General features: G+C 41.6%; 2 protein-coding genes across 3 annotated transcripts in view; both read right to left on the bottom strand.

The window, feature by feature from the left end:
* The window catches only part of LOC144007191 (uncharacterized), a 43,145-nt gene extending 34,224 nt beyond the window's left edge, over positions 1-8,921 (bottom strand). Inside the window, exon 1 of the mRNA XM_077506597.1 lies at positions 8,503-8,921. Coding sequence (XP_077362723.1) covers positions 8,503-8,626 — 124 coding nt within the window. The 5' untranslated portion in view covers positions 8,627-8,921. The remainder of the gene's footprint in view (positions 1-8,502) is intronic.
* A 1,406-nt stretch (positions 8,922-10,327) lies between these two features.
* Positions 10,328-13,968, bottom strand: LOC144007135 (uncharacterized). Of its 2 annotated transcripts, none has more exons than XM_077506498.1 (2): positions 13,383-13,968; positions 10,328-12,729 (listed from the first exon to the last, which is right to left on the bottom strand). In XM_077506498.1, the coding sequence occupies exon 2, from the start codon at positions 12,575-12,577 to the stop codon at positions 10,733-10,735; it is 1,845 nt and encodes a 614-aa protein (XP_077362624.1). In that variant the 5' UTR covers positions 12,578-12,729; positions 13,383-13,968; the 3' UTR covers positions 10,328-10,732. The 2 variants fall into 2 exon arrangements, 1 of the variants encoding a protein (XP_077362624.1); XR_013280091.1 differs by lacking the exon at positions 10,328-12,729 and adding an exon at positions 13,199-13,308.
* Positions 13,969-14,465: the final 497 nt, after the last annotated feature.

Below are 14,465 nucleotides of genomic sequence, written 5' to 3'. Positions count from 1 at the left end.
TACATGTCAAGTTTGGGATTTTTTGGAGCATGTATCGGGGAGTTATTAAGCATATCCTTTTTCAGTGCGAAACACAAATTTTGATGCCCCGCGCTCATCATATAGTATTTCCAAAAGTCAAGATTTTTCCGTCTGTTGTTGGCTCAGGTCTTGACATGGTCCAGGTCAAGTCATAAGTCAGTCGGATAAAACATGTAGGAGAAGTGGGCAAAAGTATGCCCCCTGAAAATGTGCAAAAATCGTCAAAAATGGGACATTCAAAAATTCGTACCTCACTTCCTGTTCATTTTAGCATATGGGTCCAAGAGACTTTTTTGTAGGTCTTTGGCTCCCTCATACACGTAAAAATTTTCGTAGATCTTGCTTAAACGTAGAATCGGGGCTGCTTCGTTAAAAATTTCTAGGGGGCGCTATTGAGTCATTTTTGTAAAAATAGTACAATCAACAATAAAATATTGTTCATTTTACCAGGCCAGATGTGTGTGCCAAGTTTCATGAGTTTCTGCGCATGTTTAGACCCTCAAAACTGGCGTTTTCTTGGCGAACAGTGCTTAGCCACGCCCACAGCGATTCGCGAAAACTCACAAACTTCGTGTTGTGACATCATGAAGGCCGAAACCCTCATCTGAGCAAATATGAGGTTGGTCCAGTTAACGTGTTTGGAGAAAAATGTACAAGAAAATTCGTAAGAAAAAAAATTGCCACTAGGTGGCGCTATCAGTAAGATGAAATATAAGTTCGTAGATGTCTTAAGGGCTGGACTCTCATCAAATGTGTGAAATTTTGAGAAGATAGGATCATCTCGGTCAAGTTCATGCAGCTTTTATTGTCACGAAAAATTTTCGGACTTTGCGTCACCGTAGCGGCCACGCCCTTTGGCGAAAAGTTACAATATTCGGTGTGGGGCATGATCAACATCTTAAGGCTTTTCTGACCAATTTTCAACTGGATCCCTTCAACGAGCTCGGCACAGTAGCTAAAAACGTAAAGTATGACATTTATTGTTACCACTAGGTGGCGCTATATGTATAACTGAATTTTATCATATAGATGCTTTCAGGCCGTGACTATTACGTTGCCTGAGAAGTTTGAGATTTTTTGGAGCTTGAACATGGGAGTTATCACACTTAGAATGAGTTGACATTTTTTGTACAAAATACCGTATGTGGGGTATTTTTTTTTCACGCCTGAAGGGCTAGGTGGCGCTGCATATATAACTGAATTTTGTCATAGAGATACCTTCAGGCTTTGACTATAAACATACATGTCAAGTTTGGGATTTTTTGGAGCATGTAACGGGGAGTTATTAAGCATATCCTTTTTCAGTGCGAAACACAAAATTTGATGCCCCGCCCTCATCATATAGTATTTCCAAAAGTCAAGATTTTTCTGCCTGTAGTTGGCTCAGATCTTGACATGGTCCAGGTCAAGTCTAAAGTCAGTCGGATGAAATGTGTAGGAGAAGTGGGCAAAAGTATGCCCCCTGAAAATGTGCAAAAATCGTCAAAAATGGGACATTCAAAAATTCATAGCTCACTTCCTGTTCATTTTAGCACATGGGTCCAAGAGACTTTTTTGTAGGTCTTGGACTCCCTCATACACCTAAAAATTTTCGTAGATCTTGCTTAAACGTACAATCGGGGCTGCTTCGTTAAAGATTTCTAGGGGGCGCTATTGAGTCATTTTTGTAAAAATAGGACAATACATGATAAAATATTGCTCATTTTGCCAGGCCAGATGTGTGTGCCAAGTTTCATGAGTTTCTGCGCATGTTTAGACCATCAAAACTAGCGTTGTTTTCTTGGCGAACAGTGCTTAGCCACGCCCACAGCGATTCGCGAAAACTCACAAACTTCGTGTTGTGACATCATGAAGGCCGAAACCCCCATCTGAGCAAATATGAGGTTGGTCCAGTTAACGTGTTTGGAGAAAAATGTACAAGAAAATTCGTAAGAAAAAAAATTGCCACTAGGTGGCGCTATCAGTTAGATGAAATATAAGTTCGTAGATGTCTTTAGGGCTGGACTCTCATCAAATGTGTGAAATTTTGAGAAGATAGGATCATCTCGGTCAAGTTCATGCAGCTTTTATTGTCACGAAAAATCTTCAGACTTTGCGTCACCGTAGCGGCCACGCCCTTTGGCGAAAAGTTACAATATTCGGTGTGGGGCATCATCAACATCTTAAGGCTTTTCTGACCAATTTTCAACTGGATCCCTTCAACGAGCTCAGCACAGTAGCTAAAAACATAAAGTATGACATTTATTGTAACCACTAGGTGGCGCTATATGTATAACTGAATTTTTTCATATAGGTGTTTTCAGGCCGTGACTATTACGTTGCCTGAGAAGTTTGAGATTTTTTGGAGCTTGTACATGGGAGTTATTCAGCATTTGCTCTTTCTGGACAAATGAAATTTTAAAGGCAATATTTGATGCCCCGCCCCCGTCATATAGTATTTCGAAAACGCAAGATTTTTTGCCTAGTTTTTCTCTTAAGTCTTGAGATGATAAATGCCAAGTTTAAAGTCAATGGGATGAAAAATGTTTGCATAGGGGGAAAAAGCATGACCACAGTGAATGTGCCAAAATAGGCCAAAATTGGACATTAAAAAATTCATAGCTCACTTCCTGTACATTTTAGGAAATGGCTTCCACTGACTTTTTTGTGCGTCTCGTAGTGCTACACGTGCCTGCCAATTTTCGTAGCTCTAGCTCAAACGGGCCGGGATTGGTTTTTATTTTTCTACGCTAGGTGGCGCTATAGAGTCGCGTTGTTATGACAACTACATAATAACAAATTTTTCGCCGGGCCCGAAGAGACTGCAAAGTTTGGTGAGTTTTCGTAAATATTTAGGCCCTCAAAAATGCGATCGTTTACGGAGAAGAAGAAGAAGAAGAATAATAATAATTCTTACAAAAACAAGAGGGACCTCGCAGCGGTCGCTGCTCGGGCCCTAATAATAATAATAATCCGATCGAAAAACAATAGGGACCTCGCAGCGGTAGCTGCTCGGGCCCTAATAATAATAATAATAATAATAATTTTTACAAAAACAATAGGGACCTCGCAGCGGTCGCTGCTCGGGCCCTAATAATAATAATAATAATTTTTACAAAAACAATAGGGACCTCGCAGCAGTCGCTGCTCGGGCCCTAATGAGTGTCAGTGTTTTTTGTTACTTTTTTTTTTTTTAACATAGCCTGTACTGTGGTTGTAATTGATTTAATTATTTATTGTTTTTATAAGGCCATGTTAAATAAAACAGTATTAATGTAACTGCAATTGATTCAATTCTTAATGTAAATATTCATATTTTTACTAATGCATTAAATTACAGCAAGAAGTTTCGACTATTTGCAGCACTGGTACTTTTGACTGTCTAAAATAGGTGCTGCATGAATTCCTCAAATGAATCGAAAATCGTTGTGAATCATTAATCGAATCGAATCGATCCTGGAAATTTGAATCGATACCCAGCCCTAGAATTCACCATAAATTCATCCATCCATCCATCTTCCTCCGCTTATCCGAGGTCGGGTCGCGGGGGCGGCAGCTTTAGGAGGGAAACCCATACCTCCCTCTCCCCAGCCACTTCAACCAGCTCCTCCGGCGGGATCCCAAGGCGTTCCCAGGCCAGCCGAGAGACATTGTCTCTCCAGCGTGTCCTGGGTCGTCCCCGGGGCCTCCCGCCGGTGGGACATGCCCGGAAGACCTCCCCAGGGAGGCGTCCAGGAGGCCTCCGAACCAGATGCCCGAGCCACCTCAGCTGGCTCCTCTCAACACGGAGGAGCAGCGGCTTGACTCCGAGTCCCTCCCGGATGACCGAGCTTCTCACCCTATCTCTAAGGGAAAGCCCGGACACCCTGCGGAGGAAACTCATTTCGGCCGCTTGTATCCGGGATCTCGTTCTTTTGGTCACGACCAGTGGCGCTCCTGCCATTAGGCAGATTAGGCAGATGCTAGGGGTGCTCGTGAGCAAAAGGACGACAGGGAAAGGAGATTTTTTTTTTACTTTTATCAGTCACGTAAACGTGCACCTTCTGTTCAAGTAAAGCATGGCTTGCCAGCCAACCACATACATCCTTTCAAATTTGGCTTTGATTGACATCTACGGCTAGCCAATGGTAATCGGGATTGGGGGGGGTGACGCGTGCTCCGGAGACGCGCATTAGCCAAATCTACTTCCGCGTTAGATAGTAGTGCACGTTCGCCGGCCGGCACTGACCCAATGACTGAGCAGTGAGCAAACGCCAAACCTCGATCCAGGATGACACAGTTGACATGGTTGGGAATCCTGCGTTCACTGGTCCACTAAACAACATTCACAAGTGAGTGGCAAACTTTTGTTTTGATTAGTCAAGCCACACAGCACGGACAAATTGTAGCAATACACAGTATGCAGTTAACAGACCCACGCAGTCGCACATACACATAACAAATACTTTGGAGCATAAAATTATTTATCACTAAAGCATAGTTGCAGTACAATGCAAGTTGAATTCTCTTTTCTTTTTTTTTTATTGCCAAGTTTGTCACGGTTGATGACTGTCACTAAGTTATAATAATAATAATAATAATAATAATAATAATAATAATAATAATAATAATAATAATAAACAGCACTTTACACATCCTTATGGATTGATATTTTTCACTGAACCCATATGTCGTTTCTGTATATTATCGACATATCTCAACTCAATCTTTTTTTATAAAGCCCTTTAAAACATCCATTGCTGCATACAAAGTGCATGGAATAGAAATCAGTCTCGCAGTGGACACAAGTGAAAGAAAATAACACAAAATAAAATTAATTATAGTAAATATAAGTAGGTAAGTATAAAAGCAAAAAAAAAATAATTAAAAAAATATATAAGATGTAGGGAAGTGAATAAGTAAATATAACTATAAATAAAATAACACAAAATACAGAAGGCACCATGAAACACTGAAATGATGCGAAGTTTCATGCTGAGTCAAAGACCAAACAATAAAGATGTCTGGCAAAAATGATCCGAAATGTTATCCATATCGTACAGCCCTAAATCCAAAAAGCAAATGAAGGCAACTGCTAGCTAATCTCAGATAGAAGGGGCTGGGTCACAGTCATTCCGCCGCTTTTGCAGTTGTCACAATGCCACTGTTCAACCTGAACAACATTAGATTTAGGTTGATGAAGTGTGCTCCCCCAAAAAAGGTAATGCCCCCCCTGCACTTTCTTTCTGGCGACAGGTCTGGCTCTTTAGTAAAGAAAATGAAATGAAAATGCTAGTATGCTGTCCTGGCTCAAACCTTCAAAAAAAAAAAAAAAAAAAAAAAAAAAAAAAAAAAAAAAAAAAAAACCTGATCACAGTCAGATTCTCAGGTGGATGTGCAGGCTGATACAGCACGGACGTCATAAATTAACTGGGCTGCTCATGCTGTAGCGAAAAGTGAAGCTGGCGGCGGCCATCTTGTGTTGCCAAACCTACAGTAAGTTGACTTTTCAGCAGCATTTTTTCCACGTTATTTTCTTCCTCTACAGCGAAAATACCACTGTGACGTACGGTTCTACCATTAAGTATGAAATAACTGTGGGAAATGCTCTAAATGTAAATATTTTGTGGTTGGTCTAATAATTTGAGTGGGGGTCGTTTTTGTGGTTGGTCTAATAAGTTGTGCACGCTCTGGGGGGGGGGCACTACCAGAAATCCTGCCTAGGGTGCCAAGTTGCTTAGGAACGCTACTGGTCACGACCCACAGCTCGAGACCATAAGTGAGGGTCGGAACGTAGGTCGACTGGTAAATCGAGAGCTTCTCCTTTTGGCTCAGCTCTTTCGTCACCACGACAGACCAATACAGATTCCGCATCACCCTCAGACACTGCACCGATCCACCTGCCGATCTCCCGTTCCATCCTACCCTCACTCGTGAACAAGACCCCAAGATACTTGAACTCCTCCACTTGGGGGAGGATCTCATCCCCGACCCGGAGAGGACACGCCACCCTTTTCCGATTGAGGACCATGGTCTCGGATTTGGAGGTGCGGATCCTCATCCCAACCGCTTCACACTCGGCTGCGAACCGCTCCAGTGAGAGTTGGAGATCCCAGCCTGAAGAAGCCAACAGCACCACATCATCTGCAAAGAGCAGAGATGCAATGCTGAGGCCACCAAACCGGATCCCCGCAACGCCTCGGCTGCGCCTAGAAATTCTGTCCATAAAAATTATGAACAGAATCAGTGACAAAGGACCACCTTGGCGGAGTCCAACCCTCACTGGAAACGAATCCGACTTACTGCCGGCAATGTGGACTAAACAGGGACCGAACCGCCCGTATCAGGGGGCCCGGTATCCCGTACTCCCGAAGCACCTCCCACAGGACTCCCCGAGGGACACGGTCGAACGCCTTCTCCAAATCCACAAAACACATGTGGACTCGTTGAGCGAACTCCCACGCACCCTCAAGGATCCTGCTGAGGGTGTAGAGCTGGTCCACTGTTCCACGGCCAGGACGAAAACCGCACCGCTCCTCCTGAATCCGAGATTCGACTTCCCGACGGACCCTCCTCTCCAGCACCCCTGAATAGACCTTACCAGGGAGGCTGAGGAGTGTGATCCCTCTATAGTTGGAACACACCCTCCGGTCCCCCTTCTTAAAAAGGGGGACCATCACCCCGGTCTGCCAATCCAGAGGCACTGTCCCCGATGTCCACGCAATGTTTTAGAGGCGTGTCGACCATGACAGCCCCACAACATCCAGAGTCTTTAGGAACTCCGTGTGGATCTCATCCACCCCCGGGCCCTGCCACCGAGGAGCTTTTTTCCAACCACCGAAGTGACTTTGACCCCAGAGATAGGTGAGCCCACCTCAGATTCCCCAGACTCAGAATCAGAATCAGAGATTCGACTTCCCTACGGACCCCGAAACTGGACGCAGACAGCCAAAACTAACAGAGACAGAAACCAGCCGCTAGCAGCTCTAAGCTAACCCAATCCACGGTAACACAGTCATTTGCCAAGGGCACTCCATATGAAAAAAGTTTGAAGTTTTGAAGTTTATTGAGCATGTAAACATAACATACAAACATAAACAAACAGCAAATAAAAATCGGGAGAAAAAAAAACCCCTCATAACAATCATTAGAAATTGTTTACATGTCCAAAGGGAGTAGGAAGAGGTTAAAACTTATCTAGTCCTACTCCTTATCCCTTACATCGTATTTCAACAGTAAATTAACACATCGCAATAAAAGAAAACGTGCAATCATACTCATGTGGACAACCCCACTTCAACACACAATTGCCAATAGCGCATGTGCATGAACCCCCTGGGCGCACACCGCAACAATACATCATCGTACTCGCACATTCAACCCTCATCACCCAAACAATGGAATCAAAAAGAACATTTCATTTCATTTCTATAATTGTTCACATCTGATCCAAATAATACTCTTGAACATTTTTTTTTTTAACTCAACGATTGACTTGCATCTTTTCAAGTCATTACCAAAATTATTCCACAAATGAACACCTCTTACAGAAACACACATTTGCTTAATATTTGGTCTTGAAACGAAAACAAGCAAGCAAGCGGTGGAAAGAAGTAACTGAGGCTGTTCATTACCATTTGTGTTTACTAGTGTTGTTCCGATACCGATACTGGTATCGGCAGAGGTGCCGATACTTCATTGAAACAGTATCGGTGTCGGTGACTACTCACAAGTATTGGTCTGGTCTTCGGTGATCCTGCAAAGCTGGGTATCGGTATCGGGGGCCAAAAAACGGTATCGGAACAACACTAGTGTTTACATGCATTGCACTATTTCAATTCCAACCTGCTCAGAAAGCTTAGTTGGCTTAAGATGGCTGTAATTTTTCTCTTTTAGGGTTTTATATAAATTTTAAATATGCTTTAAATATTAGAAAAATGTTCAGAAATGTGAAGATTAGCCTAAAAATATATGCAAAAAAAAAAGAATCGTGATAAAATCGAGATTGTGATTGATTGATTTATTTTTTTAATAGAACCGTGATATGAAATTTTTGCCATACCCCCCTACATTGAATGATGCAATAGAATACGTTCCAAAATACATTTTTGAGACAGGATTCAGCATTATGTAGCTGATTACAATTTGAAAGTATTCTCCCCAGCACTGTTTATAGTCTATGCTCATCATGTTAGTGGTTAAAAAAATAAAAAAAATCCCACCCACAGGTCTTGAATTTATTTTATTCCACTTGCTCTTTATATACAGTATTAAATATAAATATAATTTACAAGACTTAGACTTGACTTTATTGATCTTAAATAATAATAAATAAATCAAAAATAATGACTCTTTTCGGCAACGACCCCGAAACAGGAAGCATAAAAGCCAGTGGCCGCACATGCGCAGTTGTAATTCCGATTCGGCTTATTGAATTACTGTGTACAGTAATGACTGCATTTATTGTTTTTTTAAACTCTATAGTAGCGCTGAGCAAGGGAGAGTAATAAGAAGTGTACAAACCTGCTGCGTGTAGCACAATTCGAGGCTGCTGGCAAACATCGTCCAGCGGTTGAAGATGTTGCTCGTTCTCTTCCTTTACTCCAAAATGTTCCTCGTCGTACTTTGGTGGCGTTCGCGCAGACATTTTGGCCCAATAGTGTCAACAAAGTCACACTTGATCTCTTCCTGACCACGTGTTATGTGCTTCTCTTTGTTAGCGGCTAGCGAGCTAAATTAAACTAAGCTAAGCTAAGATAAACTAAACTAAGCTAAGCTAAGCTAAGCTAAGCTAACTAAGGCCGAGAAGCATCAACGCGCACCGAAACGAGTTTACACACATGCTGACATTTAACAAATGGTGTCGTAGACCTTCAAAATGGTGACGGGCGTCCTGTGTGGAGGCTGCATTCAGTTCAATACCGAATAAGAAATAATGATTAAACGCCATGTACCCGCCCGCCGCGGCAGTGATGACTCCGGAAACCAAAGTAGACGTGCGGCGGAAGTCAGGGGCAGGACACGCCCCCGCTGCGCTATGATTGGCTGGTGGAAATTGTCCGGAAGCTTCAGAGCAAGCATTGTCATCAAGTCATCGGCAGATGTCGCCATTTTTGCTGCAGTTGGAAAGTCTCATTCCCGTTTTTTTCAGTGTTTTGTTTCCCGATATAATCGTAAAGTTTAAATGCCTGTTTAAATTGGACTTATTGAAAAGAGCCCCAGTTTGTTGTGTTGAATGTGCAGTTTAAAAATTCGCCATCAAAGTTGAACAAGCTTGTTGAGGTTAACTGAATGTTTATTATCAGGGATGAGTTTAATTTGTTGTAATAGCTTATAATGTACCCGCCCTAGCTATTAATAAATGTTTGAAACAGTATCTGATATTTTATTGATATATGCAATATTTATTTGTACTGCAAGCAATACAAATGACTTTAGGCCAGTTTTTGTCATCTGTGGCTTTCACACTTTCCTCCAGCAAAGTTTTGACGCAACACTTACCTTCCAAAAAAGGTAAAAGGTTAGTGATTGGAATATTGAGGGCGATATAAAAGACGAGCTCTTGCTCGGTCTCAGGACCATCTTCCGTCTTCGTAAATCCGTCAATATCTGAATCTCAGCGGCATTGTAATCATCAATCCGTCATTCGTCATGCATCAGCGTCATTGACGGGCTGATGGACAGCGAGGAACATATCCAAGTAAAATGCACAAATGAATTAGTTGTGAAACACTCTTTCTGGGTGATTCTTTTCAACAAATTCCGAAACTTCCTGGAAACTTAAGGCCCGTCTCGTCACAATTAAAAAACCTACTGTGCCTTCATCAATCGCCAATTGTTTGAATTTCTGCACAAATTCGTCGGCCGTTTGTTCATACATTTACGTAAAACTACCTGAACACCTCATGGTGGGGCGAATGACGAAGACGCTACATAGACACATACGGTATCGATTATATTATCGACGTATTGACACACATAGACACATATCTATTATCTATCTTACACACAGTCACACATTTATTGACGAATTTGACGTCTGTCATTGGGATATGTTAATTGACGGTGTGACGGATTGATGATTACATTGACGGAAGGAAACTTACTTCCGTCAATGGTTCATTCGTCCTTTTTTTTTAAGTTAGCCGTCAATCGCCAATCGACAAAAAAACGGACGCCCGCCGTTGACGGACCTTCCTTCAATGTTGACGAAACGCCCATCACGTCAATCATTTCAGAGATGACACTGTTCAACAGCAAATTTGAATCCCAGATGGCTTTGTGTGTCTGAAGGTATTCTCGACGCTGATTTGCGGAAAATTGCAAGGCAACACAAGGTGGTTTTATTTCGATTTCATACACAAGGAAACTAACTCAATGTGCTTCACGCAAGCAAAAAACAAGATCTACGAACTTCAGCAAACACAACCATTAACAACATTCAGAAGCAAAACAAACAAAAATAGCTTCCAAAATTACATAAAAAAAAACTGACATTAATTGACATTTAAACACATTAACAGTAAACGTCAAAAACTTAATATTAACAGGTTGAGTAGTTTTGAAAGCATTACATTTACACTTTTAAGTAAGACGCTGGAGTTGATACTTCTTAAGTCTTCTGAAATCCTAATATCTCTACTTTTATTTGAGTAATGAACGTGAATCATTATGACAGGCCCCAGGCAGCTTTGAATGTTGTGTTATTACGAAATAACATATCAGATTCACTTCCCTTCATTTTTTTGAAGCTTCAAAGATGGCTGCTATTCTCACCAGCACACTCGTGTCTCTCAGAAAGCTTTTTACAAGAGAATCTTTCAGCACAAACACTGCAACTGAACGATTTCTTCCCATGCGATCTTGTGTGTTTCTTGAAATTTGACCTGTCAGAGTAACGTTTTCCACAATCTGAGCAAGAAAAAGGTTTCTCGCCAGCGTGTTTTCTTGTATGTATTGTTAAATATGACCTGCGAGAGAAGCTTTTGCCACAATCTGAGCAAGAGAAAGGTTTCTCGCCAGTGTGCCTTCTTGTATGTATTGTTAAATGGTGCTTCCGATAGAAGCTTTTGCCACAATCTGAGCAAGAAAAAGGTTTCTCACCAGCGTGTTTTCTTGTATGTATTGTTAAATATGACCTGTGAGAGAAGCTTTTGCCACAATCTGAGCAAGAGAAAGGTTTCTCGCCACTATGGATTCTTGTATGTTTTGTGAAATTTGACTTCGAAGAGAAGCTTTTGCCACAATCTGAGCAAGAAAAAGGTTTCTCGCCAGTGTGGCTTTTTGTATGTCTTGTCAAATGTGACTTCAAAGAGAAGCTTTTGCCACAATCTGCGCAAGAAAAAGGTTTCTCACCAGCGTGTTTTCTTGTGTGTATTGTTAAATCTGACCTGTGAGAGAAGCTTTTGCCACAATCTGAGCAAGAAAAAGGTTTCTCGCCAGTGTGGCTTTTTGTATGTCTTGTTAAATGTGACTTCAAAGAGAAGCTTTTGCCACAATCTAAACAAGCAAAAGGTTTTTCCCCAGTGTGTCTTCTTGTATGTGTTGTTAAATTTGACTTCGAAGAGAAGCTTTTGCCACAATCTGAGCAAGAAAAAGGTTTTTCCCCAGTGTGTGTTCTTGTATGTGTTGTTAAATGTGACTTCGAAGAGAAGCTTTTGCCACAATCTGAGCAAGAAAAAGGTTTTTCCCCAGTGTGTGTTCTTGAATGTTTTGTTAAATTTGACTTCAAAGAGAAGCTTTTGCCACAATCTAAACAAGAAAAAGGTTTTTCCCCAGTGTGTCCTCTTGTATGTGTTGTTAAATCTGACTTCCAAGAGAAGCTTTTGCCACAATCTAAACAAGAAAAAGGTTTTTCCCCAGTGTGTTTTCTTTTATGTGTTGTTAAATCTGACTTGTCAGAGAAGCTTTTGCCACAATCTAAACAAGAAAAATGTTTTTCCCCAGTGTGTCTTCTTGTATGTGTTGTTAAAGCTGACTTCCAAGAGAAGCTTTTGCCACAATCTAAACAAGAAAAAGGTTTTTCCCCAGTGTGTGTTCTTGAATGTAATGTTAAATGTGACTTCCGAAAGAAGCTTTTGCCACAATCTAAACAAGAAAAAGGTTTTTCCCCAGTGTGTCTTCTTGTATGTGTTGTTAAATGTGACTTCGAAGAGAAGCTTTTGCCACAATCTGAGCAAGAAAAAGGTTTTTCCCCAGTGTGTGTTCTTGAATGTAATGTTAAAAGTGACTTCCGAGAGAAGCTTTTGCCACAATCTGAGCAAGAAAAAGGTTTTTCCCCAGTGTGTCTTCTCAAGTGAATTTTCAAACTTCCTTTTGAACTCAATGTTTTCCCACAGTGAGAACATTCGCAGGATTTGTCGTCAGTGTGACACGACCTATCATCATCATCATCATCATCATCATGAGAAGAAAGGGACCTTATGTCATCACTTTTTGCTTGTGATGGTCCCCAGTGGTCTGCATCACTTTCTGGAATCATGTTTTGAGGAGTTGAGATGCTGTTTGGAGGCTCCGCCCCTGTGCCCTCCTCACTCTCACCCTTGACTTCATCTTCCCTCTTTAAAGGGGCGAAGGTCATTGATGACTTGAAGGTCATTGGTGACTTGGTGACGTCATCCTCAACCTCCTCCTTTTTGACACCAGGGGACTTTTTTTCTTCTTTAAAATAAGGATGCTCTTCCTCCTCCTCTTTCACTTGAGGAGATTTCACCTTCTGTTGGTCAGGACGAAGATATTTCTCAGCGACGTCTGCAGGACACAAGAAGAACACACACATTGGTTTGGTCAAGTCAAATTTCAACGGTGAGTTGATAATACTGTCACGATTGAATTTTATTTTATTTTTTTAAGAATCGATTCATCTAGAGGGTGTGCGCTCGTTCACCACCTGTCCAGTGACGAGATGAAATGGGGAATGGTGAGGTTAAATATTTCCCGGTTGGTCCGAAATAGCTCTGGGGGAACATTAGCTAAGCTAACTAAGGCCGAGAAGCATCAACGCGCACCGAAACGAGTTTACACACATGCTGACATTTAACAAATGGTGTCGTAGACCTTCAAAATGGTGACGGGCGTCCTGTGTGGAGGCTGCATTCAGTTCAATACCGAATCAGAAATAATGATTAAACGCCATGTACCGCCCGCCGCGGCAGTGATGACTCCTGAAACCAAAGTAGACGTGCGGCGGAAGTCAGGGGCAGGACACGCCCCCGCTACGTTATGATTGGCTGGTGGAAATTGGAGGCTTCAGAGCAAGCATTGTCATCAAGTCATCGGCAGATGTCGCCAGTTTTGCTGCAGGTCTCTTCGAGCACACTACCGTAAATCCTAGAAAAGGGCGAACAGAAAAAATGAAGTGCGGCTGACTTGACCGCGTAAAAAGAAAAGGCGGCTAGCTTTACCTCAGCTGTAGCTCTGCTAAATCCAATTCGTATCGACTGAGAAATGTACCAAACCGACTGAAGAAAAAAAAACTGTGTATCGTAACAAAGTGACCCGGTGAAGAGTCATTACAGAAATAAAAACGTACATATGGTTGAAAAGTGTCGATGAAACAAGTGACAAACCTGCTCTGTTCAACACAACTCGAGGCTGCTTGTAAACGGCGTCCAGCAGTTGACGTTGTCGCTCGTTGTCCTCCTGTGCTCCACAAAGCTCCTCTTCGTACTTGACTTTCGCCATTGTGAACATCTTCACACGATATTCACGACACTTTACGCTCACGATTGACGTCTGCTGAGCCAATTTGTCGATAGCAAACGCGTCTCGTTTTTTGGCGCCTAGCAAGCTAAGCTAAGCTAAACTAAGCTAAAATAAGCTAAGCTAAGGCAAAATAAAGAGGGCCGAGAGATACGATTGAACCAGACACGAAACGTAGCAATTATGTTTGACTTCAATGAAGTAGTGACGGGGCAAAGTGTCGATGTGTCAGTTCGTTCCGTACGAATTCGTGTTGAATTATTTTTATCGTGAAGCCGAGCGTAAACACGTCGTGCCTGGAATGGAGTAGCTCTTCTGCTACCACGTGAAATCTACGGCAATTACAGTTGGACAAATCTCATGTCACGAAAATGTTAATATTTAATTTTACTGAAATATTTTTTTTTAAAAAAAAGCTCATAAAATTATACGTTTAATTCTCGATTCATTTGGTTAAAAAAAAATAAATAGACCTTTAAACTGCACTCGGACGAATAAGAAGAAACATGTTTACTTCCTGTACATACGAGTAGCCCAGTTTAGTTTTTATTTTTTTAAATCTCTATTCACTCAATCAGTATACAAACTATTGGGGGGGGGGGGGGGGGGGGGGGGGGGGGAATAATACAATCATTGTATACCCTATAAACAATTAGAACATAGAACACGCCAGGAAAGTTAAAACATACAAAAGCTAAACCAAATAAAATCAATAGTATAACTGAAAGAAAAGAAAATAGTTTGATACAAAACAAAATCATATAAATAAATGATAAGTTTGCAAT

The sequence above is a fragment of the Festucalex cinctus genome, chromosome 1 (assembly GCF_051991245.1).
Source record: "Festucalex cinctus isolate MCC-2025b chromosome 1, RoL_Fcin_1.0, whole genome shotgun sequence".
Taxonomy (NCBI): domain Eukaryota; kingdom Metazoa; phylum Chordata; class Actinopteri; order Syngnathiformes; family Syngnathidae; genus Festucalex; species Festucalex cinctus.
The sequence above is the reverse complement of the archived record's forward strand: the minus strand, read 5'-3'. Positions and strand labels throughout refer to the sequence as shown.